This window comes from Pleurodeles waltl, chromosome 12 (assembly GCF_031143425.1).
Source record: "Pleurodeles waltl isolate 20211129_DDA chromosome 12, aPleWal1.hap1.20221129, whole genome shotgun sequence".
Lineage (NCBI taxonomy): Eukaryota > Metazoa > Chordata > Amphibia > Caudata > Salamandridae > Pleurodeles > Pleurodeles waltl.
This window is the reverse complement of record NC_090451.1, coordinates 131,215,985-131,239,539: the sequence shown is the minus strand read 5'-3', so window position 1 is coordinate 131,239,539 and position 23,555 is coordinate 131,215,985. Positions and strand designations below refer to the sequence as shown.

The window sequence follows — 23,555 nt, the reverse complement described above, 5'->3', positions numbered from 1 at the left end:
AAGAAAGGAAGAATAACTCTTGAACTAAAGGGGAGACCAGCAAAGGCCAGTGGAGCAGCCAGGTACCCATCGGTTGTGAGGCAGTCAGGGAACATCCGGGCGGTTGGCTACTAACAAACAGCGTTTGCAATGAAGCGTCCGGGCTCAGGTGCCGCAGCACCTGTGGCGCTCATTATAACTGATGAACAAGGCCTGAGGATGATGACGGTCCGGCCGCCTGCGAGCAGAAAAGGCAGGGAGGTGGAACCTCAGCACAGCTGGGCTGGAAGGAGGCTAGAGTGAGGTGATCTCTCAGGCAGGACGGTGGTCTGAGAGGCGCGCGCAGATATGGCTCTTTACAAGGTGAAGGTGACGACGGGCTCCTTCCTCTTATCCGGGACCTGTGACTGTATCTCCGTCACCCTGGTGGGCCTGCAGGCGCAGGGCACCAAGAGCGCGCTGGACAAATGTGGCACAGCCCTTCTTCCCGGAGCGGTGAGTAGGGGTGGAGGCTGACGTCTCCTGTGTAGGGGGACGCCTTAGGGGAAGGTGGTGATTTATAGAAAATGTATTTATTTGCAGTCGTCCTTCCAAAACGGGCAGAAATTCGGCAGTGTGCACCGCGGCATGCTTTTTGTTTTCAGATTTCAATATATATATATATATATATATATATATATTTTTTTTTCCCTACCTCTCGCATTAGCAGCCCCGTTTCTCTCTTCTTTCTCATTCAACAGCTTTGCCGTTCTCAGGGGCTGCCTGTACGTGGTGTAACAACAGGTTCAGTGGTACCGGGGTCCAGACCATTGAAAGACCATTCTTCAGATTTCACCCCGATGTGGATTACTGCCTGGAAAGGCGGCGGGTAGGGTTTAAGGGCCTATACTATATTGAATATTTGCAGCGGGGCCCAGTACAGCCTTCCTAGGTCGCTGGTTCTTCCGCGAGCCTGTTGTTCCCACCTTTATAACTTGCTTGTCTCGCAGCAGTTCCTGCGGAGTTTAGTCCAATTTGTTAGTAGAAGGGGAAAAAAAAAAATGCAGGGGCCAAACCTTTCTCTTAAGAGTCAACCTTCGATGCTACCCAGTGCTGTGGTTGCTGAATACAAAGTCTGTCTAGGCTAGATTTTACTTCATGTTTCCTTGTACAACTAACCCTACCCCCCCCACCCCCGTTTCTGGGGTTTCCCTCCTGCAACTTTTTTTCACCCCGAGTTTATCCAAGCCACTTTTTTCCTCCCGTTTTACCCCATTCTTTCCTCATTGTCTGCATCGCTCTTGCTCTGGGTCACATTCCAATCATTTAACATATTCCGAAGCGTGAGTGCTGGTGTCCGCCCGCTGGCACAAGTTAAGCACAAGCTGTCGCTCTCGCCACCAGTTCTAGACTTTCGTTCCTCGCCTCAGCAGGTCCAGGTTACTCCTAGGCGCAGATAAACGTAGATGGCGAACGGAGCCTGGGGAACTTTGCAAGCATCCTGAAGAATGAAAAGTGTGGGGTTCTAATTTTTGCAATGTTGAAACAATCTAGCAGTTTGTATACTGGTTTCGGGCTACTTTGAGGACAGTAGTGCTTCAGATGAAGATCTGTGCTTAATTTGTAAATGAAGGTGCCGGTGCCTAAAGCACTCTTAAACACGCGGCTGCTGCAAGTAAATGTGTGAACTCGGAATACCGAGGGGGCGTAATCCTGAAGCCATCTCAGTCCTCTTCAGTCCATATAAAGGCACTCCCTGCCCCTTCAGCTCACTATTGCAGCTTTGTACTTTCTCCCTGTATGACGCTTTTTCGTCCCTCCCCCTTCCTCCGTGTTTTCCTTATGTCTTTAGCTCACAGCAAATGCTTGAGACAGAAGAATAATCCCTGGCCCTGAAAAATAAGTGCAGGCGCTCAGCACCGGAAACACCAAGTACAAATTCAGCGCGGTGGCGCCCAGAGCGGCTTCCTTGGGATAGTTCTTTTGTGATCTAGTTACAAGACCTTGAATCTCTTCCTTCGATGCAAAGGAAACCAGCTCCTCCGACCAGCGGTCGCAACGTGCCCCTGTGTCTCCATATTGCGGCCTAGTGTAGTTGCAAACTTCTGAATATGGTGCAGTCTGGCAAACGAGCCAAGGGTAGACCTAGATATAGGGCGTTACAAAAATCCAGCCTGGTCTTGCTATGAGTAGGAGATATCCAGGCTGGCTGGGCCGCTAGAAAGAAAATTAAACACTTCTTGAGGACTTTCAGGCGACAAAAACAAACCTTGGCAAACAAAGTAACTTGGCATTGAGGCCAATGTTCCCTCTAATTTTTTTCCACTATGTGCGGTCTCTGTGGGCTGCAGCCAATTATACGTGCGCCAAGAAATTGACCATTCGCGCGCAGCGCATAACTAACAAAGATCTTTGGCATTAGCCTCTCCATACCACTAAAGCAAAAAATGGATATCATTGCTCCATGCAATAGGGCATCAAGGCAGTTTTGTGACCTGGTTCCACACCCCAAGAACATGACCTGTTAAGTGCCACCTACACCCCAGTTAGAGAAAACAGAGGAACATTGCCCGCGGCCTTTAAACGCTGTTTTCATTGACTTCAATCCAGATTAAAATATGAGCATTTTCTGCAATAGGAGCGCACGACTATCGCTCTAAAAGGCTTATTTGATCTGAGAAAGTGATAATGCATATTAACAACTATGAAGTATGACAATGATGGAAAAGTTGATAACAGCACATTTCCTACTGTTCTGAAGCATTTCCTAGCTCATTAACCATTAATTTTAAGAAACTGTTGATGTAGTTACAAGGTGCCAGTCATTCACACCACCCTAGGGCCAGGAACACCCTGCAGCGCACTCCTCAAAGTCCGCCACAAGAAAGGAGGCCGACACCCAGATGTGTGTTCTACCACGACTTCGCTATCTAATCTCTCAAAATGCAGTCAATGAATGGAAGGCAGTTAAACATCAGTGATATGAAAAGAAAGTAAATGCTTTGCACAGATGTCAGTGGTACGCAGTTTAATATTGGGGATCAAATCCTCCAGTTGCATGCTCCTACCTATAGGTGCATTGTGGAAAGCAAAGCATCTTCTATTTGCACCCCCACCCCACCGGGACAGGCACCTTGTGTCCACAATTTCTCTTCGTTCTCTACCAAGAGTCCGAGGCAAATAATGTTATCAACATTAACTTGTTCAAGTTCCACCGTGACTAAGTGAGGGCTGAAAAATGACGTACATACTTAATATAAATGCAGACAACATTAGGGAACTACATTATGCACTGTCCCTGCCAGGGGCAGCCTCCAAGCAAAATCACTCCCAGGGAACCTAGGGTATGGCTGAAAGGTCCAGCAGGTCACTTGCTCCCCAACCCCCATTGCACAGATATTTATTACCCCATTAAGATGTTTGAGGATTGGTATCTCCCTTTAACCTAATGTGCAGACGAGAGGATGGCAGGCCTCCCTGAGGCTTGGCGATAATAGACATGCATCGAGGTATATGCATAAAGGGCCTGTTACTAAAGCCTGACATCCTCTTACCTCTCAATGCATGTGTGGTGAGACCCACAAGGATCCACCCTCTTGGCAGTCCAGCCCTGATGTGAAACTTGGGAGCTTTGTGTCCTATAAGATACGTTTACTTATAGAATTGCATGCCAATAATTTTCATGAATAAGGTATCCTACCCTGTTCTTTAAGAACCCAGATACCTCATCTTGTAAGTGGCTTAAACCAGCACCCAATGGTAAAGGTAAGTGGATGAGTATCCAAGGGCTTTCTTTATTGCACATAAATGATGAATGTAAGGTGCAGACGATGCCAGACTTTATTTGTGGCGGGGCCAGTGTTCACTTCACTTCAAACTCTCTTGATAGTAACAATTGGTGGATCCTTCTTAAAAATTCAGCGAGTGTGTTCCCCTGATGAAGGAGCCACTAGCCTGACCAACCTGTCCCAGCCATGTCACCCAGTGACAATTTAGCCATGCCCAAGCAGTCTCAAGGGCACCAGCGGTAGGGCTAGAAGGCCAGGACCACTGGCAGGTCAGTCCCATATCCAAAGGTGACTGAGCTGATTGCTCTTACTAGTGTGCCGTCTCTCTAACCGCTTGACAGTTGCCATCTATACTGATAATCAGTATGGGTTTGGACATGATCCTTGATTTTGGGATAGTTTTGATCCCAGAGGGGTATCATGACTTCCTCTGGTATTTCCATACAAAACTGAAAGTATGAAATGGATTTATTGGAGTAATTGCGAATTTCTTGAGAAGAAGGTGTTGTGAAATGTGCAGCATGTGAATGGGTGGGATTTTGTGCCTTCTGGGAAGGGGTATGTGGGTGACATGGCAAGTCTGAGTCATTTACATCCAATAGGCAAGACTCAGCTGAATTTAAAATCCATGCTGTTTTAAACGTGTTGCTAAACACTACTCGTACCTGAGAAGAGCTAAAGTCTATTCCTGAAGAATGGCCAGAGCCTGAAATAAAGTGGATTAAGTCAGGGTGTGTGAAGCATGAGTATGAGGTCTGTTTTGAGATGGGAGACCAGTTCTGTCGAAAGCTATGTTGTCAAATGGAAAGGGATATACACAGCCCCACATGCATAGTTTCAAGTTTTTCATTAGCATTGTTACTAAAGACACCTGCAATGTACATTCAAGAAGCAAGCTGCGCGTGAGCAGAGATGCAATTATTAAAAGTGGCAAAAGCCCACAAAAAAGTGCCTGGTGCAAAGGGAAGAAATGTGCCAGGAACTGAGGCGGTACCTCTTTTGCCTTGAAGTGTTTTTCTTCTCCCACCTTCACTTACACCCATGCATCAAGAGCAATTACCAGATCCAGCAGAGCCTTGGGTATCCCCCAGTTTAATAGCTTCCCCCAGAGTCTAGGCCATTCCACATGGTCGAAAGCAGCCCTATAATTAATAATGCATGTATGAAGAGGCCGTTTTGAGGCTTTTGCGTTATCTATCAGTAGAGAAGGGGCCAAGCTATTTGTTGTGCCAGCAGTCTTTAAAAAAACAAAACCAATATACACATAGGGAGAGAGCTATGGCCCATTCCTTCTGAACTTACTGGTTCAGCCCCCATTTCCATGGCACTGCAGAGAATGTGCCATAGCTGTTACTTGCCAGCAGTAAAATGTAGGCAGGAGGAAAGTCATAACTGAGTCGCATAGGAAGAACAGGTAGTACTGTTAATGGCCTGCAACTCACTTTTGTAGGAATGCCCATTTGCAATAGATTCCTATCTCTGGATGGTGGTCTATTTGTTTTCTTGTTGACCAGAAACCTACATGACTAGGATAAATTATTCTTACAGTGGCTGAACTATTGCTGAGGGAATTGTTTCCAAGGTTCAGCTTATTAATTCTGTGCAGTCAGATTGCAGCACACATTTTAAAGAATGAAGTCATGAAGATTCTGTGTGTAGCACTGTAAGTGGAACAAAGGTTCAGTTGTAGCTCCAATACAGAGACATTTGGGGTTGTTGAACAAATGCATGGGATGCTGAAGTCTTGGTTGGCAGAGCTGTGTGCATCTACTTTAGTCCAATGACACTCCTGGGATTTTAGTGAAGAGCCAAGAGACTCCCTGCTGTGCCTGCAGCTGCTCCTGTGAGTTACAATAGATGATCTGAATCTTGATTACAGAAAAGGAAAGGTTGATGTGGTGTGTTCTGTCTCACCAGGTAAAGTTGGAAGCTTTGCTTCCAAGGCAAGAACGGTGTTATGACCTACATCTGGGGGACTGGATCTTGGTGAAGAAACATGTCAAAACTCTATTTGGATCTCTATTAGGCATTGTCCTTTCCAGGTCATCCATGTGACCAATAGTGCTTCAATACGTGGGGGCCTCCTGAGCTGGACTTGTGGCTCCCTGTAAAGAACTTTGTTATTGGCCGAGGAAGATGAAGACACTTCTGAAGCAACCACACCAATCTCTGTAAAGGTGAACCACTAAATTGTGGTAGCTTGGCACGAAAGCAGTCATGCTCAACTTGGGGTGTAAAGTATTTATACAGCACACAGTGTAATAAAGTGAAAACATAGCAGAAGAAAAATCCCTCACTAATCTAGAGAAGAATAGATTACATTTTAATTGATAAAAGGATACCAGAACAACAAATAAATAAGTCAAACCAGAGAGATCCAGTTTTAAAACTTTAGGTAAGTATAGAGCCGAACAGAAGAAATCACTACTCCTAGTTATCTGGTCGTGCTAGACTTGGGCAAAGTCACCAGTTCAAGCTGATCGTGATGGAATGCAGGGACCAGGTTAGTACTGCTGAAAGTTAACTTCTCAAAGTTCAATGTAAAGACTCAAGTTCCTGGTGGAAGAGACTACAAGGATCATAAAGAGCCTAGGATGGTCATTGCTGTATTGCAAAGATCCTCTCTGGCATGGTGGATGGTCATTGCTTGAGCTTCACGTTTGGAGTTGCAGATAGCAGAGTCGTTATGCAGCTAGGCCTGTTAGTTTTTTGGGAAGAGCCCAAAAAGTCATGTGTGTGGCTTTTTTTTTTTTTCTCCCCAATTTTCGGAGGACTGCACTCTGATTTCCATTCATGGGTCCAGGAGATGGGGAGGCACCTCTTTTGCATCGGGCACTCACTCTAACACAGGCCAGAAGAGCTCTGGCAGGTCAAGTTGCAGCAGTTCAGCTGTGCAGTTGAAAGGATGGCTCCGGAGCTTATTTCCCTGTAGTTCAGAACACAAGGCCAAGCTGCTGGCCCTTGTAGTCACTCTGGTGATCCTGGCATCAAGAAGCAGGTCCAGGTTTCCTTCCTCTGGCAGCAGCACAATCCTGAGTCTTTCACTATTTCACAAGAGATCTGATGAGTGGTTTAAGAGATCCCATATTTATACCTGGGGCCAACCTTTCAAGGGGGGGTGGGGGGGCTCTTATATCACTTGCACATCTTGTTCTTTCTAAAAACCTTCTTCTTCTCCCAGTACCAGGTCCATGAGAAGCACCCCAAACCCTTGTTACCATGGAATGAGGTCTGTAGATCAGACTCCATGGTGACATGAAGGCTGGGTCTGCATCAAGGCGATGTGCAGAATAGATGGTGTCGATAGCATCTGGTAGGCATCCCTCTGAAAACCTTGTTTTCGTGAGATATATTCCTACAGATCTTGACATGGCTATGATCTCAAACCATAGATAAGGGGGCAAGTTTGTGGTGGCAATTATGTAAACTATTCCCACCAAAAGTACATTATGTTCCTGTCACACGTGTGGGAAAGGGACATGATGGGAATACCTACGTTCATCACTTACTTTTGACTTTGATAGTGACACCTTCAGTGAGTGGCACTGATAACATAAATCAAAACACTGCTCTAATACTAAATGAAGGCAGCCATCTAAAAGAAATAGTAAAATAAATGGGCTTAGACCGAGCAGAATAAGTAGGTTTAAAAGTAATTAGGTGACAGGGTCACAGACCTGAAAAACAGAAGGCTAAACTACTGATTCCCATTAAAAATAAGTATAGTCCACCACAGTGTATCATGTAGCTGAAATAGATGGTTAAACAGTAGTAACTCATGGAAGAGCTATGACTAGTGCTATGACTAGTGCTACACAAGTAGTAGGTGACATTCGTGGCACTATTATTGCTTCTGTAGGTATAGCTTCAAATGATTTTTAAAGACTAGAGAACTGTCTACATTGGTTTATGGCCTAGCTACTAACACTACTTCTGAGTTAACTGCTATTACCTATGCCCTTGTGGCAATAAATGCAATGCTTATGTGAAATAGGCTTGCTTTAGATTTCTTGCTCTCAAGAGGGCAAAGTCTGTTGTATATTACACATTCAGCCATACTGTACGCATTTTACTAACCCAAATAATGCAATTGATAAGTTTTTGTCAACCACTCTTCTGAGGGTGAAGGATTTGAAAGAATGGTTCCTGGGAAGCAGTGGGGAATGTATTTTTCAGAGATTGGTAAGTGGTGTATACGGGGGGGGACATTGGATTGTTTTATAAAGGAAGTAAAGATGATTACTACAAAGCAGTGCTTAATTTGTAAAACAAAAAACGTGCTGGTGCTCAAAGCTCTCCTCTGCAACACTCAGTTGCTGCAATTAAATGTGTGAGCACGGAATACAGAGTCGGAGTAAACCCTGGAGACATCTCTGGCCTCTTTAATCTATTTACAGACACTCCCTGCCTCTCCAGCTCACTCTCGCAGCTTCCTTCTAACTTTGTGACTTTTTTTTGCTTTTCTCTCCCTCCGTCTTTCCCATATGTATCTTTTGCTACAAGAGCTCACAGCAAATACTTGAGGCAGAAGAATAAGCCCCCGCCCGCAAAAATAAGTGCTGGTGCTCAGCACCGGAAACAAGCACAAATTAAGCACTGCTACAAGGAGTGAGGAAAGCAGCCATCTAAATTGAGTGGGAGAAAAGGGAAGCAAGCCAATGGAGAGCTCTAAGAGCTGCAGTCATATTTGAGCCGAGGTGGCGAGGAAGCCAGACTCAAGCAGCAAAAGTCAACAATGCTGGGGGGGGGGGTGTAGTAAAGGTGATATTTTCTGGATCCTAGAGTCACCAGATGGAGGCATCATGCAGAAGAATTTACTGTTGTTCAAGATTACCATGTTTCAGTTCATGGTCCATTCTTTGTTTTAGGTTGCCATGTGAAATGTTTGCTTTAAACACCCCTTGTTGAATGCGCTAACGGGCATCTGCAGAATACTGCTTGGACCGGTCTCATTTTGATAAGTAAGCCAGAAGGATTTTAGAGAACCCTCGTTGTGCGGTGGGCTTGAGCAAAACATTGAAGTTGGTTATCTTCATGTACTTCATCCTGATTAGTCCTTTGTGTGGAAATCGTGTAGGTGTAACTAATGTGTGTGGTTAAAAAAAAAAAAAAAAAAAAGTGCGATTTTAAGCTCCTGCACTGTAGACCGTTTCAGAGGCGGTGGTGGTCTTGTTGTTGATGCCTTTCAGGGTCTTCTAGCAGATCCCTTTTATCCTGACTTCTGGTCCCTAGAACTTTCCTGGTTTAACAGTAAAGGGTGCTCCCTCCCACCCCCAACTACATGTTAACTAATGCATTCGTGTTTTGATTGCCAGTTTACAACTAACTTAAATCTGTAAATTTGCTTATCCTTTAACACTTGATCTTCCTGTGGCCCTTAATGTGCTTGACGTTATTGAACTGTAATAACTGTTTAGTCTCCTTCAGAATTAGAGGTCCTTGGAGAGAGCTTCAGGAACCAAAATTTGCACGAAGCAACACGCTCAATCCGATTACATATAACCTGTAATTTTACTTCAGATAATATTCAGATTGCCTCCAGTAACTTCTAAGACTTAGATCTCTTTCGTGTATCCACCCTCACGCGGAGCTTTGCTCTTTATGCTAACCATACAAAAATATGCAGATTCATTCACATTTCTGCTCTTGCTGATATCTGTCACAGTGACGGCTCTGCTGTTCTTTACCCGGACTTCATTCAGAGGCAGCTCTTGATAGCGTCCGGGCTGGTAAGAGGAGGCCCTGCCTCTATTCTACCGGACTCACGCAGAGCACTGCTAGTGTTACAGCTCAGATTCACTCCCAGTTCTAGTGATACCGTCGTGCTCCTATTTCTAATACCACAGCAACTCAGCGCTCCACTCTGATAACCGGTTTCACACAGATATCTGCTCTAGATGGTGCACAGACGTTTTTGTGGCTCTGCTGCAAACTACAACCCAAATCACTCACAACCATAGTTGTGGTAGCACTGAGTCCCCAGTAATAATGCAACACCAGGAAGCAGATGCCAAGCGTGGACGCCACAGCAATCCTGCATCTTGGTGAAGATCTCGTGAAGGAAACGCTGCTGGTGCAGTGGCTCTGGACTGCTTCTCCATGAAACCAGACCCTCGCACAAAGCACTGCTGAGAAGCCTCCGAGGCTCACTACTGCTCGTCCGTGCTGCTGATCCCAAGCAGCAATCCCTTGGAGATGGACCAATGAATGAGTGGCAGCCCCACAGTGCAATTCTGTGTAGTCAGTCCCATGCAGTATTGTATGTACCAATGTTGTGGAGATGGCATATTAAAAAAAACATATTACAACAAAATATTAACGAAATAAAATTTAATTAGTACTACCTGAGTGAAGACTGTGTACATCCATTAAATAATTCCAGGCGTAAGTGAAAACCCTGCCATACAAAAACTGAACCAAATGAAAAAAACTGAAAATGACTAAAGAGGATTTGCCAACATCCTCCTTCCTTTATCGTTCCATGTATATATTCTGTTACATATTGTACATTGTGTGCAATGGTGAAAAGATGGATAGATAGATATAGATATAGATAGTTTTTCTTACAGCTAAATCTTTCTCTATCCGGACCTAAAAAAAAAAAAAAAAAAAGCGCTAAAAGCGTCACTTAGAAGAAAACAATTTTATGATCACTGAATTGTTGCTCATATAGCCTAATCTATTAGAAACATTTTAACACCATTTCGGAACAATATGGCAGCGTCATGACACCAAGTCTGTTCCCTACCACAATGTCTGTGGTTGGATAATGGGGCGCGCACACATTTTAGGATATTATATAGATTATAGATGTTGCCTTGTGCTGTTCACTTGCCGTCTTGAAGTGGTGATCTTTCACAAAATAGGAAAGTGGCAGCAGACGGTAGCGTCGGTGTAGGCTTTCGATATTTGTAGACAACTGTAATTGTAACAATACTTAAAATGCCTGCCAAACAATGTACTCATTATTTACCTAATATGACTATTAAACCTGAAGGTGTTGAGTTGGGCTTGAGAATGAAAGTAACTTCAGCGAGTAAAGGTAGCATGTATGGCACCAAGGTGCTCCCAACATACCAATCCAGGATGTGGCAACTTATTTAGTTAATTAGTTGTGAAAGGGCATGTAGGAAGTTGGCTCTGTATGCACTATTTCAAAGTAAGGAATATATGCACAGAGTCCAAGGGTTCCCCTTAGAGGTAAGATAGTGGCAAAAAGAGAGAATTCTAATGCTCTATTTTGTGGTAGTGTGGTCGAGCAGTAGGCTTATCGAAGGAGTAGTGTTAAGCACTTGTTGTACATACACAAGCAATAAATGAGGAACACACACTCCAAGACCATTCCAGGCCAATAGGTTTTTGTATAGAAAAATCTTTTCTTAGTTTATTTTAAGAACCACAGGTTCAAGATTTACATGTAATACTTCAAATGAAAGGTATTGCAGGTAGGTACTCTAGGAACTTTGAAATAGCAAAATAGCATATACAGTTTTCACATAAATCACATATAGCTATTTTAAAACTAGACACTGCAATTTTCAACAGTTCCTGGGGGGAGTAAGAGTTTGTTAGTTTTTGCAGGTAAGTAAACCACCTACGGGGTCCAAGTTTGGGTCCAAGGTAGCCCACCGTTGGGGGGTTCAGAGTAACTCCAAAGTTACCACACCAGCAGCTCAGGGCCGGTCAGGTGCAGAGGTCAGTGGTGCCCAAAACGCATAAGCTTCAATGGAGAAAGGGGTGCCCCGGTTACAGTCTGTCGGCAGGTAAGTACCCGCGTCTTCGGAGGGCAGACCAGGGGGGTTTTGTAGGGCACGGGGGGGGGACACGAGTTCACACCGAAAGTACACCCTCAGCGGCCATGTGCAGTGTGCAAACAAGCGTCGGGTTTTCAATAGGTTTCAATGGGAGACCAAGGGGTCTCTTCAGCAATGCAGGCAAAGGGGGGGGGGGGGGGCTCCTCGGGGTAGCCACCACCTGGGCAAGGAGAGGGCCACCTGGGGGTCGCTCCTGCACAGGAGGTCTGATCCTTCAGGTCCTGGGGGCTGCGGGTGCAGTGTCCTTACAAGGCGTCGGTTTCTTAGAAGCAGGCAGTCTCGGTCAGGGGGAGCATCGGGATTCCCTCTGCAGGCGTTGCTGTGGGAGCTAAGGGGGGGCAACTCTGGCTACTTGCAGTCGCCAGGGAGTCCTCCATGAAGTGTGTGTTCTCCAAGTCGAGCTGGGGGCGTCGGGTGCAGAGTGCCAAGTCTCACGCTTCCGGCGGGAAACACGAGTTGTTTCAAAGTTGCTTCTTTGTTGCAAAGTTGCAGTCTTTGGTGAACAGAGCCGCTGTCCTCAGGAGTTCTTGGTCCTTCTAGATGCAGGGCAGTCCTCTGAGACTTCATAGGTCGCTGGTGTTGGACCTGGCTTTTTGACGGGGTCATCCCCAAACTTTTTGCCTCCTTCCTCCTATTTTTTCTGACTTGTAGTTCGTTGGCTTTTGACCTCTGGGCACTTTACCACTGCTAACCAGTGCTAAAGTGCATATGCTCTCTGTGTAAATTGTACTATTGATTGGTTTATCCATGATTGGCTATTTAATTTACACTTAAGTCCCTAGTAGAGTGCACTATATGTGCCTAGGGCCTGTAGATTAAATGCTGCTAGTGGGCCTGCAGCACTGGTTGTGCCACCCACTTCAGTAGCCCCTTAACCTTGTCTCAGGCCTGCCATTGCAAGGCCTGTGTGTGCAGTTTCACTGCCACTTCGACTTGGCATTTAAAAGTACTTGCCAAGCCTACAACTCCCCTTTTTCTACATAGAAGTCATCCCTAATGTGTGCCCTAGGTAACCCCTAGAGCAGGGTGCTGTGTAGGTAAAAGGCAGGACATGTACCTGTGTAGTTCTATGTCCTGGTAGTGTAAAACTCCTAAATTTGTTTTTACACTACTGAGGCCTGCTCCCTTCATAGGCTAACATTGGGGCTGCCCTCATACACTGTTGAAGTGGCAGCTGCTGATCTGAAAGGAGCAGGAAGGTCATATTTAGTATGGCCAGAATGGTAATATAAAGTCCTTCTGACTGGTGAAGTCGGATTTAATATTACTATTCTAGAAATGCCACTTTTAGAAAGTGAGCATTTCTTTGCACTAAAATCTTGTTGTGCCCTTCAATCCACGTCTGGCTAGGTTTAGTTGACAGCTCCTTGTGCATTCACTCAGACACACCCCAAACACAGGGTACTCAGCCTCACTTGCATACATCTGCTTTTTGAATGGGTCTTCCTGGGCTGCGAGGGTGGAGGGCCTGCCCTCACACAAAGGACTGCCACACCCCCTACTGGGACTCTGGCAGACAGGATTGAACTGAAAGGGGGCTTGGTGCATTTCTTAGACACTCTTTGAAGTCACCCCTACTTCAAAGGCACAACTTAGTATAAAACAGGGCCTCTGCCCTACCTCATCAGACACTTGCTGGAGAAGAAACCTGAACCAGAAACCACATCCTGCCAAGAAGAACTGCCTGGCTGCTCAAAGGACTCACCTGTCTGCTTTTCTACAAAGGACTGCTGCCTTGCTGTTGGCCTGCTGCCTTGCTGACTCTTGTCTGGCTGTGAAAGTGCTCTCCAAGGGCTTGGATAGAGCTTGCCTCCTGTTCCCTGAAGTCTCAGGACCAAAAAGACTTCTCTCTTCCACTTGGACGCTCCGTGCGCCAAAATTTTCGACGCACAGCTTGTTCCGTGGCAAGAAAAACGCCGCACACCGACGCTGATCGACGCGACGCCTTTGGGACGACCGAAACTTTGACGCACGGCCTCGAAAGGACAACACCGCCCGACTCCCAAAGAGAAATCGACGCAACACCTGCCGTGAGATCGAAACTTCGACGTGCAGCTGGAAAACCAGCAGGAAAATCCACGCACAGACCCGGGACATCTGGTACTCCCCGTGATCCACAGAGACTGTCCACGCGCCGGAAAACGCCGCACGACTTCCCGCGTGGAAAATAACGACGCAAGCCTGTGTGTGCTGAGGAGAAATCAACGCCCACACCAGTTTTCCACGTATCTCTTCTCCTGTGGCCCTCTGAGGAGATTTTCCACCAGAAACCAGGTACTTTGTGTTTGAAAGAGACTTTGTTTGCTTTCTAAAGACTTAAGACACTTTTATATCACTTTTTAGTGATATCTTTACAAATTCATATTGCAACTTTGATCGTTTTGACCTGAAAATACCCAGATAAATATTATATATTTTTCTAAACACTGTGTGGTGTATTTTTGTGGTGTTATACTATGGTGTTGTATGATTTATTGCACAAATGCTTTACACATTGCCTTCTAAGTTAAGCCTGACTGCTCGTGCCAAGCTACCAGAGGGTGGGCACAGGCTGATTTTGGATTGTGTGCGACTTACCCTGACTAGAGTGAGGGTTCTTGCTTGGACAGAGGGCAACCTGACTGCCAACCAAAAACCCCATTTCTAACAGCTGGTCCTTGTGGAAAGCATCGCTGGAGCAGTCTTTAGAAGTGGGGAGACAGGCTGGTAGAGCTGGGGCCAAAGCAGTTGGTGTCTCCGTCTTCTCTGCAGGGTTTTTCAGCTCAGCAGTCCTCTTCTTCTTAGGTTGCAGGAATCTGAGTTCCTAGGTTCTGGGGAGCCCCTAAATACTCAATTTAGGGGTGTGTTTAGGTCTGGGGGGTTAGTAGCCAATGGCTACTAGCCCGGAGGGTGGCTACACCCTCTTAGTGCCTCCTCCCAAGGGCAGGGGGGCACATTCCTATCCCAATTGGGGGAATCCTCCATCTGCAAGATGGAAGATTTCTAAAAGTCACCTCAGCTCAGGTTGCCTAAGGGGCTGCCCTGACTGGCCAGTGACTCCTCCTTGTTCTTCTCATTATCTCCTCCGGCCTTGCCGCCAAAAGTGGGGCCGTGGCCGGAGGGGGCGGGCAACTCCACTAGCTGGAATGCCCTGGGGTGCTGTAACAAAGGGGGAGAGCCTTTGAGGCTCACCGCCAGGTGTTACAGTTCCTGCAGGGGGAGGTGATAAGCATTTCCACCCAGTACAGGCTTTGTTACTAGCCACAGAGTGACAAAGGCACTCTCCCCATGTGGCCAGCAATATGTCTGGAGTGTGGCAGGCTGCTAAAACCAGTCAGCCTACACAGGTAGGTGGTTAAGGTTTCAGGGGGCACCTCTAAGGTGCCCTCTGGGGTGTATTTCACAATAAAATGCACACTGGCATCAATGTGCATTTATTGTGCTGAGAAGTTAGATACCAAACTTCACAGTTTTCAGTGTAGCCATTATGGTGCTGTGGAGTTCGTGCATGACATACTCCCAGACCATATACTTTTATGGCTACCCTGCACTCACAATGTCTAAAGTTTTGTTTAGACACTGTAGGGGCATAGTGCTCATGCACTTATGCCCTCACCTATGGTATAGTGCACCCTGCCTTAGGGCTGTAACCCCTGCTAGAGGGGTGACCTGTAGGCAGTGTGAGGTTGGCATGGCACCCTGAGGCGAGTGCCATGTCGACTTGGTCTTTTTATCCCCACTAGCGCACACACAAGCTGGCAAGCAGTGTGTCTGTGCTGAGTGAGGGGTCCCCAGGGTGGCATAAGATATGCTGCAGCCCTTAGACCTTCCCTGGCATCAGGGCCCTTGGTACCAGGGGTACCAGTTACAAGGGACTTGCCTGGATGCCAGGGTGTGCCAATTGTGTAAAACAAAAGTACAGGTTAGGGAAAGAACACTGGTGCTGGGGCCTGGTTAGCAGGCCTCCGCACACTTTCAAATCAAAACTTAGCATCAGCAAAGGCAAACAGTCAGGGGGTAACCATGCCAAGGAGGCATTTCCTTACAGGGCATAACCTGGTAGAGGAAAGTCTAGTGGTTTGTTGATCTGCCTTTGGGTCAGAGGCAGACTGGTCCTTTGCTGGGTGGCTTCTATGCAAGATGGATGCATTTAGACTCCGAGACAGCCTTGTAGTAAAGGGGCAGAAGCAGAGCAAGCCTTCTGCTTTCAAAAGCTGTAGGCAAGGGGTTGGAGCCCAAGGGTAGCTGTCTACCAGAGTGCCCTGCTGCAGCAACCAGGCCACACTGCTCTACCAATCTTCACTTCTTGCCAGGGTTGGACTTGGACAGAAAATAGGCTCCGGCACCAAAATAAAAGTGGCCTTATGATTGAATTACAAAGCTAAGAAAGGTGTATGTTTGCAAATTGGGGCAGTTTTGAATTTGTGAACACATACTGTATCAGTATTTTGCAAGGTGTGGAAGACTGCATGGATCTAATTTTTCTGCAGGCAATGTTTGTTTTTAATATTGAGGAAATAACCTGTAGAAACTGGCCCAGCAGACAATAAAATAGGCTCACAAGCAGCCAGCCAAAACTGGCCCACAGACTGACCAGATAATCAGCCTGTGGGGAACCGCCTGATTTCCCTAAAGGCTGCCCTGACCCTGCTGTCTCTAGGAGGTGAGGCCAAGGTTCGCAAAAAATTCAGGCCTATGGAAGGAGATGCCACTTCCATGACTGGACCCTTCTGTGCAAAGGTTAGGGTGACCAGACAGCCCCGATTTCCTTTACACACTCACACTCACTTTTTGGAGAAGTGTCCCAGTTTCAAAACTTCTATAAATTAAACACAAATGTCCTGGTTTTTGGGTAGTGCCTGGGTTATTTAAAGACATGTTCTAGTGGTGTAGGTGTATGTCATTTGTTTTCCCATCACATTTCCCCCACCCCCATCTGGGTTGACTATGCACACTGGTGTAAAATAGATGTGCTCATGCTAACTTGCAGCAGTGAAAAGTGATGGTGTGATATCACTTAGGTGAGTGTAGCGAGAAGGGAAATCCTTTAAAGAGGCGTCTGGATTTCTCTTCTTTCTACAATGCAGCAACAATGTTGTCTGGACAAGTGTCTCAGAACCACCAGTGACCAACACGACCCTGCTGTACTCGCAGGAGTCAGAGGTCACTGCCTACAGCAAGATCCGACCAGCCACGTGTGGCCCTGCCCTGCCTTCTTTACGGAGCATGTGAACTGCATCAGAATCCAGCAGCTGCCAAACGTGAAAGGGGTTTGGAGTGGAACCATCCTGCATGACCTTTCCCCAACCCTAACCGCACCAGTGAGTCTGGGCCCAACCTCTGCACCACAGCGGCTCCAGCCATGAATCAGATCCTTCAGCAGCCTCACAACGTGCCCTACCCGCCTCACAGCCAGCACGAGACTAGCAGCATACGTATTCAAATACTAATGGGACATTTTCTCTTTGCTTGGCTTGTTTTTCCACCCCTCCCCAAATGTTTCTGCCCATTTGTTTAAACTTTCATGGGCACAATTTGGAGGTGGGAGTGACTGCTTAGCAGGAGGTAAGCATGGCAGAAGGTCTGGATTTGTGAGTGACTAAGGGAAGGTGGTAAATGTTACTGTTGTAGATGTGACCGAGGAAGAATTTATGGAGGGTCCACTGGAGCGAAGAAGAAACGCCTTAGAAGGACTCTTTAGGTGTTATGGGGATGGTTTTCATGGTGGTGGGGTGTTGGTCCCTCATCTAAAACGTTCCTAAGGAACTTGTTATAACCTAAAGGTTTTACAGCTTCATTGTGCTTTGTCACCGAGAACAGAAAATATACCGGGCAGCTCTGAGCTAGTGTGTTTCCATCTGGTTTTCAAGCTTTCTTTATGAACTCGCCTACCAAAGGCTTAACTCGAAGCCACCCCATATCTTTTCACTCAGATACCACATCTCTCACTGGCTCACAAGGCTGAATATGTTCAACATGTAAATGTGTTTTTCATCAAGCTTAAGTTCAATCACTCAAGGTTTTTTTATCACTATCTACATTATCACTCTACTGGTAGCTGTTTATAAATGCCATGCAGTGTGAGTTGGCTGGTCAGGACACCAAAGAAATCTCATTACACTCAGCATACATCTCTACAAAGTAGAAGCCAAACAGAAAACTGTTAATTCCACGGACACTTCGGGAAACTGGACCCTTTCAAGGCCGATCTGGTGCCTATATAAAGATCTGCAGTCGCCTTCAAGCTCAGATGTCTATTTGCATTTGTGACAGCCGCACCTCTTCCAGCCTTTTTTTTTTTTTTTTTTTTTTTTTTTTTTTTTTTTTTTTTTTTAATATATGCAAGAAATTTTCTTTAATATGAAAAGGGATATCGTGGTCAATTTGTTTGCTTACGGTATACAGAAAGTGATGGATGGGACTCTTGACCCTGCTCCAGTGGGACCAGTCCTGTCAGGCTAGCTCCTCCCTGAATCGGAACACCAGCAACCCACGGCTGGTTTTACCCTAGTTAGGGCTCAAAAGCCAGGTATCCTTGGCACCAGTTACACACTGATTTGCCTATGGCTGCGGCCAAACTGAGGTGGCATAGTGTGCAAAATAACAATGGACTGTGATGTGGTTGTGAGTAACTTCCGGTGAATGAGATTAATTCAAACATTTCATCTATCAATTCTTTTTGTATACTTTAAAATTTGTTTTTCTTGGCTGGAGCTGCCCTTTTCTTCATCCTGTACTACTTGTGCCAGGCTAATTAATAATAATAAAAAAAGCCTCTGTAGCCAGGGGTGTACTCACTGTCCTGTTCAAATCACTGCATGTGCATCCCGAGCTGAGGCACCTTTGCTGTCCAACCAGAAGAAGCCACTTCACATACCTAAATCTGAAATGCAGAGGACCACGTAGGAGTCGGGATAATCAATTACAGTTCAAGGGCATTAAGTAGGCGGCTACAGAATCTGTTACATCTGTCAGTCATGGACTTAAACTATCCAATATAGCTGTTTCACCATAGTAATCCGTAACTGCTGTGTTTTCCTGTGCCTACTAACTAACTCTAAGTGCCAAACTGCCACGCATAGCTGCCTAGTTTCCTAGGTCCACGTGTGAGGTGCTGCTCCAGTCCAGGGTCTTCATTGGAATTAGTCTTGTCCTGTTTTTATAATTGACTTGTATTGTTTTATTCCAAGAATTCTAAACTAAAAACGTGGACTGGGGTAATATTGAACGTCTGAGTTTCTTGCCTAAACTGGTTGCGGTTTTTTACCCTGGTGAGTGTTAAAGCCATAGAGGACTAGAGGGACATGGTAAAATAATAGATACTTAGAGTGATAGACGAGAAGGTATGCACGCAATCTGTACTAGGAGAAATTGGAAAGCTGATGAGGTAGGTGCAAGTGTATCAGATAATGTCACCAGGTGAAAGGCAGCAAGACCAGCCAAAGCCTGACATGGGGGTGGGAGGGGCTCACCAGGGGAAGAAAATTGCTGAAGGAAGATGACTTGGTAACTTCTGTATCCTGCACATGTGTGTATGTTACATGCGTTGTGCGTATTTTGTGTAGGGTGTAATGGAGCCAAACCTGTCTGTAGTCAACCCTAAAAACCAAAATGTTACAATTCAGAATGTTCTTAGGTGTGCCATATATCCTAGAGAGACATTGGTTCTTCACAGAGGTGAGCTGGTCACCTTTCACTTGCTAATATCTGTTTTTGGTTTTTAAGACGGTAAAACTGAGGTGAAATCTTCACCCAGATAGTATTATCGTGTGTACAAATTACAAAGTATTGAAGTAATCCTACCACAGATGTGCTGTTTAATTTGCCTTTTCATGCTACGTTGTCAACCCTGTTGCATAATTTAGTTCTCCCTTGTCACATAATGAGATTTCCTAGCTTTCGTTTCGGAAAGTTATTTTAAAGACATGGAGGTGAGGCTTATGCTTTTCTCTCTTCACTTTATTTGAATAGTAGCCAAGTAGAGATGAACAAACTACATTTCCCATGAAACCTTGAGAAATCGTTGAAACAGTAATTTCAGTCTTTGCTCCACCAATCAGCATCTTTCGCCAGCATGAAAATCCTTCCACGCTGTCTGGAACCCCTTTCTTCCTGCGACTTGATTCAGCAGGATTACTCCTCAGTCCTGTGTGGATCCTTCATCCCCCTGTAAACAATGAAGCACAAAAAATCGAAATCCAAAATCTCCACCTTTTTGAAACGAGACAAATCATGGCATAGGTTTTGCAAATGAAGCATTCGATCATTGGAACAGTAGTCATTACCAAAACTAGCATTCTCAACTTAACGTTGCGTAAACTGGGGGGGGATGTAATACTAAATGGCATTTCTGGGTAGGTTAATCCTCTCCTCCATGGCATTTAATAGAATTGAAACTTTCCTTTAAAAAAAAAAAAAAAAGCCAGGAAAGTTTTTTTTTTTCATTTGGCTCAGGACTGTAGGAGCAGCTTTCGCTAGTTTAAAGCTTCTCCACCACCAATGATGGCAAACGTGGAATGGGTTTAAAGTAAAACGGCTTAAATGTCCGGTCTGAAGACCAGACTGCGGCATGAAGCAGTAATCTTCTAAACGTGTCCTTCAGGAGTTTGCTTTGGAGGCCATGGCCCCTCTTACCGAATGGGTGCAGAAAGTATCTGTGAGCCTTCTGCATCACCCATCTCGCACCCCTTCAATGGGGGGGAGAAGATACTGCCTCAAATGGCTTTCTGAGCACAATCAGTAACTTATTCTCCCCATGGGGATGGATGTCGGCCATCATGGCCTTGTAGCTTTTGGTGCATCAAACTACAGTGTCAGAATCTGGAAAAGGATGATGGGGAAACCACACAAGAATTGCATTTAGTGCATCTAGATATGGAACGTCCGGGGAAAATACTCTACCTGTAAGGTCCAGAGCTCTCATCTGATACCAAACGGCATGATATCAAACAGAAGAGGGTAGGCAGATAATACCTTTCTCGAGGTATCCAATGGCCTACCATGACAAGAACAGGTTAAGAACCCTGACATCCCACAGAGCTGAATATCTAGGTTCTGGTGGGAACGATGAGCAGATGCCACCCATCAATTTCCTCACCAAAGGGTGTTATCCCACTGGATGAACCAGGAAGTTCAGGATGTGGACAACGTTTGCCCTCGCTGGATCAAAGTGTCTGCTGTGACACCACCCCAACCACAGGGCCCAAGTGGAGCGGTAACGCTTAGTAGTGTCAACCCAGGCCTTGGATAAGAGGATGGCAGCTTGTGATGAAATGCCTGGGATTTTCCATCATACCCTGAAATCCTCCACGACATAAGACGTAGTGCACCCTGTGCCACCAGAGGGTGAGGATTGCTCTCTTGGTCTTTGAGGAGCTCTTGTCAGTGGGGTAGAGGGATTGGAAACTCCCATGAAGGAACCAGAAGAACTGGAAAGCATACTTAAGACCTCCATATCTGCACAATTATTACCAAGCATGCTTGCTGTCCCCTCACCTGTGCTGAAAGGTGGGTTATCATTGACCATGGGGAAAGGCATAAGCTTGTTCTGCTCGCCAATCCTGTAGCAACGCATCTGTGGCCGCTGCCCCCCTGTATCTGGTCGCTGACTGAAATACCTGGGGATCTGTTGATCGAGCTGGGAGGCAAATAGGTCCCCTGAGAAAGGACCCCATCTTGTCTGAATCTCACTGAACAGGCGTGGTTGTAGCTGCCAAAGACTGGTGCCCTTCGAGTGTCAGGAGTGCCAGTTGGCCACCTGGTTGGACTGCCCCAGAAGATGTTCTGCCGTTACAGAGATCTGATTCATCGGGCAGTAGTCCAAAGAGGACTTTGCAAGATCCACCAGTGTTGTGGACAGAGTGACCCTAGGTGGTCTATGTAATGGACTGACAATACGTTGTCCATTTTCAGGAGGACCCAGCATCTCACCTGGGATTTTGTCCTGAGTTTGACTGCAAATGACTCCCCAAGGAGTGAGACAGTTGATGTGCATGGCTTTTTCTTACGATGACCCCAGTTCTTTTGTTGGAAAACTGCCTGCAAGTAGCGCCCAGCCTGAACCGCTTGCATCGGATTCTATGACTAACTCTGGGGCAGAGCCAAAAATTGTTCTCCCATTTCATGCTTCCATGTGGGAGAGCCACCACTTCATCTCCTCCTGTGTGTTCTCTCAGACGGGGACCACTTGGGAGTAGGTGAGTTTCCCCCAGCAGAGATGATTCTCCTTGAGGTGCTGGAGGGCCCGATAATGGAGGGGGCCCAGGAATATGGCCTGAATGGAAGATGAGAATAGGTCTACTAGTCACCCTATCTGTTGGAGGGAGGTGCAAGGCTTTGATGCCATCCTGTGTAGTTTCTGCCTGATCTTGTTGACCTTCCAGGAGGGAAGGCTGAGGGTGGCTTGAACCAAATCCACCCAAACCTGAGGAACACCAGTGATTGAGTCTGGGTGAGTACTGACATCCGGGTGTTTAGGATAAAGCCCAGAGACACCAGGTGTGTAATTGCCATTTTAAGGTGAGACCTGAGAAATCCAGAACCCTGACCCATTAGAAGAAGATTGTCCAGATAGACCATGAGGCATACCCCTTGCTCTCTGAGGAATTTACCACAGGTCTCATGACCGAGGTGAAACACCAGGAGGTGGAAGAGCAGCCGAAAGGAAGTGTTATGAACTCGAAAGTCCACCCCCTCCATTGAAATTTGTAAGAACTGCTGATTGGGCCTCAAAACTGGGATGGTGAAGTCAGACTCCTAAGTCCAGACACTCCATCCAGTTTTTGGGTTGGAGTATGTCCTGAAGAAGATGGGTACCCTCAATCTTGAAGTGACAGTAAGCCTGCCACTCGTTGAGCTTGAGGATGGCCCTCTGGCCCCCATCTCCTCCTTTTTTTTTTTTTTTTTTTTTTTTTTTTTTTTTTTTTCTTTTTTTCTACTAGGAAGATGTGTCTCAAACCCTGAAGGGTGTGGCTGGGTTTTGACAATAGCTCCCTTGTACAGCCGGTCCACCACTGCCATTCCTGAAGGACCAAAAAAAAAGGCAGGGGGGTGTCTCACCTGGACTGTAAAGCTGAAAAGTCTATGTGGAAACCCTGCGCTATTTGAAGAACCCTCGTGTTGGAAGTAAGGGACTCCAATTGGATAGGAACAGTCAAAACCTGCCCCAACTCAGAGATGGGAGGCCAACTGTACACTCACCTTGGGAATTGTTAAATCTGCCTTGTTGACCACTGCGGGTTCCTCTGTCTGGGATATGTCCTAGTGGGGGTAGAAAGTTCCAAACTTGGAGGCGTCTTGGTATTGTTCCCTTCTGGGACACACTATTCATGCCTGGGGCTTGTTGTTGTAATTGACTGGCAGAGTACCCCTGCCACGATTAACCCCATGAGAAAACTGGGAGTGAGTAATCTCTTGACTGATGTCTGAGCCTTATCCAGTGATGTAAAGGTTTGGATGAATTTCCCTAGCTCACAGACAAAGGGATCCCCAAAGAGGCCTCCCTGGGCCATCCGAGCAGCTTTAGAGGTGGCAACTTGGAATTCTTCTTAAGAAGTGAATGTCAAATCTTGGTTGAGATTGCCGTTTACGTTCCCCAGGAAGACGGGAGATCTGAGCCCAGCATGATGGCATCTCTGGGGAGGCTAGAGTGCCAGAAGCCGTGGCATCTTCCAAAGCACTAAGCAAATGGAGTTAAAATCCAGTAATATGCATGTTTTCACAGCACCAGTGAAAATCATTATGCTAGAATGTGCTATGCCAATGTTTTCAGAGTGCTGTATGTGTGCCATGACGGTATTTGTGGTCCAATTTGTGTAAAATCTAACTTTCATCTGTGTATGAAGCTCTATGCAAATACAGTTACACAACTATACATGTCAATGTGTTCGGAGTGCCATTGTGTGGCATGTCTGGTTACATGTCTCTGCCATTTCTTTATGAACTTCCAGAGCGCTGGTCAAGACATATTTTAGGGCCTTCTGTACAAGAGAACCTTACCCACAACTTCAGCTATTTC

General features: G+C 46.1%; 1 protein-coding gene across 1 annotated transcript in view; it reads left to right on the top strand.

The window, feature by feature from the left end:
* The first annotated feature begins 253 nt into the window (after window positions 1–253).
* LOC138267717 (hydroperoxide isomerase ALOXE3-like) overlaps window positions 254–23,555 on the top strand; it is a 249,194-nt gene continuing 225,892 nt past the window's right edge. Inside the window, exon 1 of the mRNA XM_069216883.1 lies at window positions 254–474. Within this exon, the coding sequence (XP_069072984.1) occupies window positions 328–474 (147 nt within the window). The 5' untranslated portion in view covers window positions 254–327. The remainder of the gene's footprint in view (window positions 475–23,555) is intronic.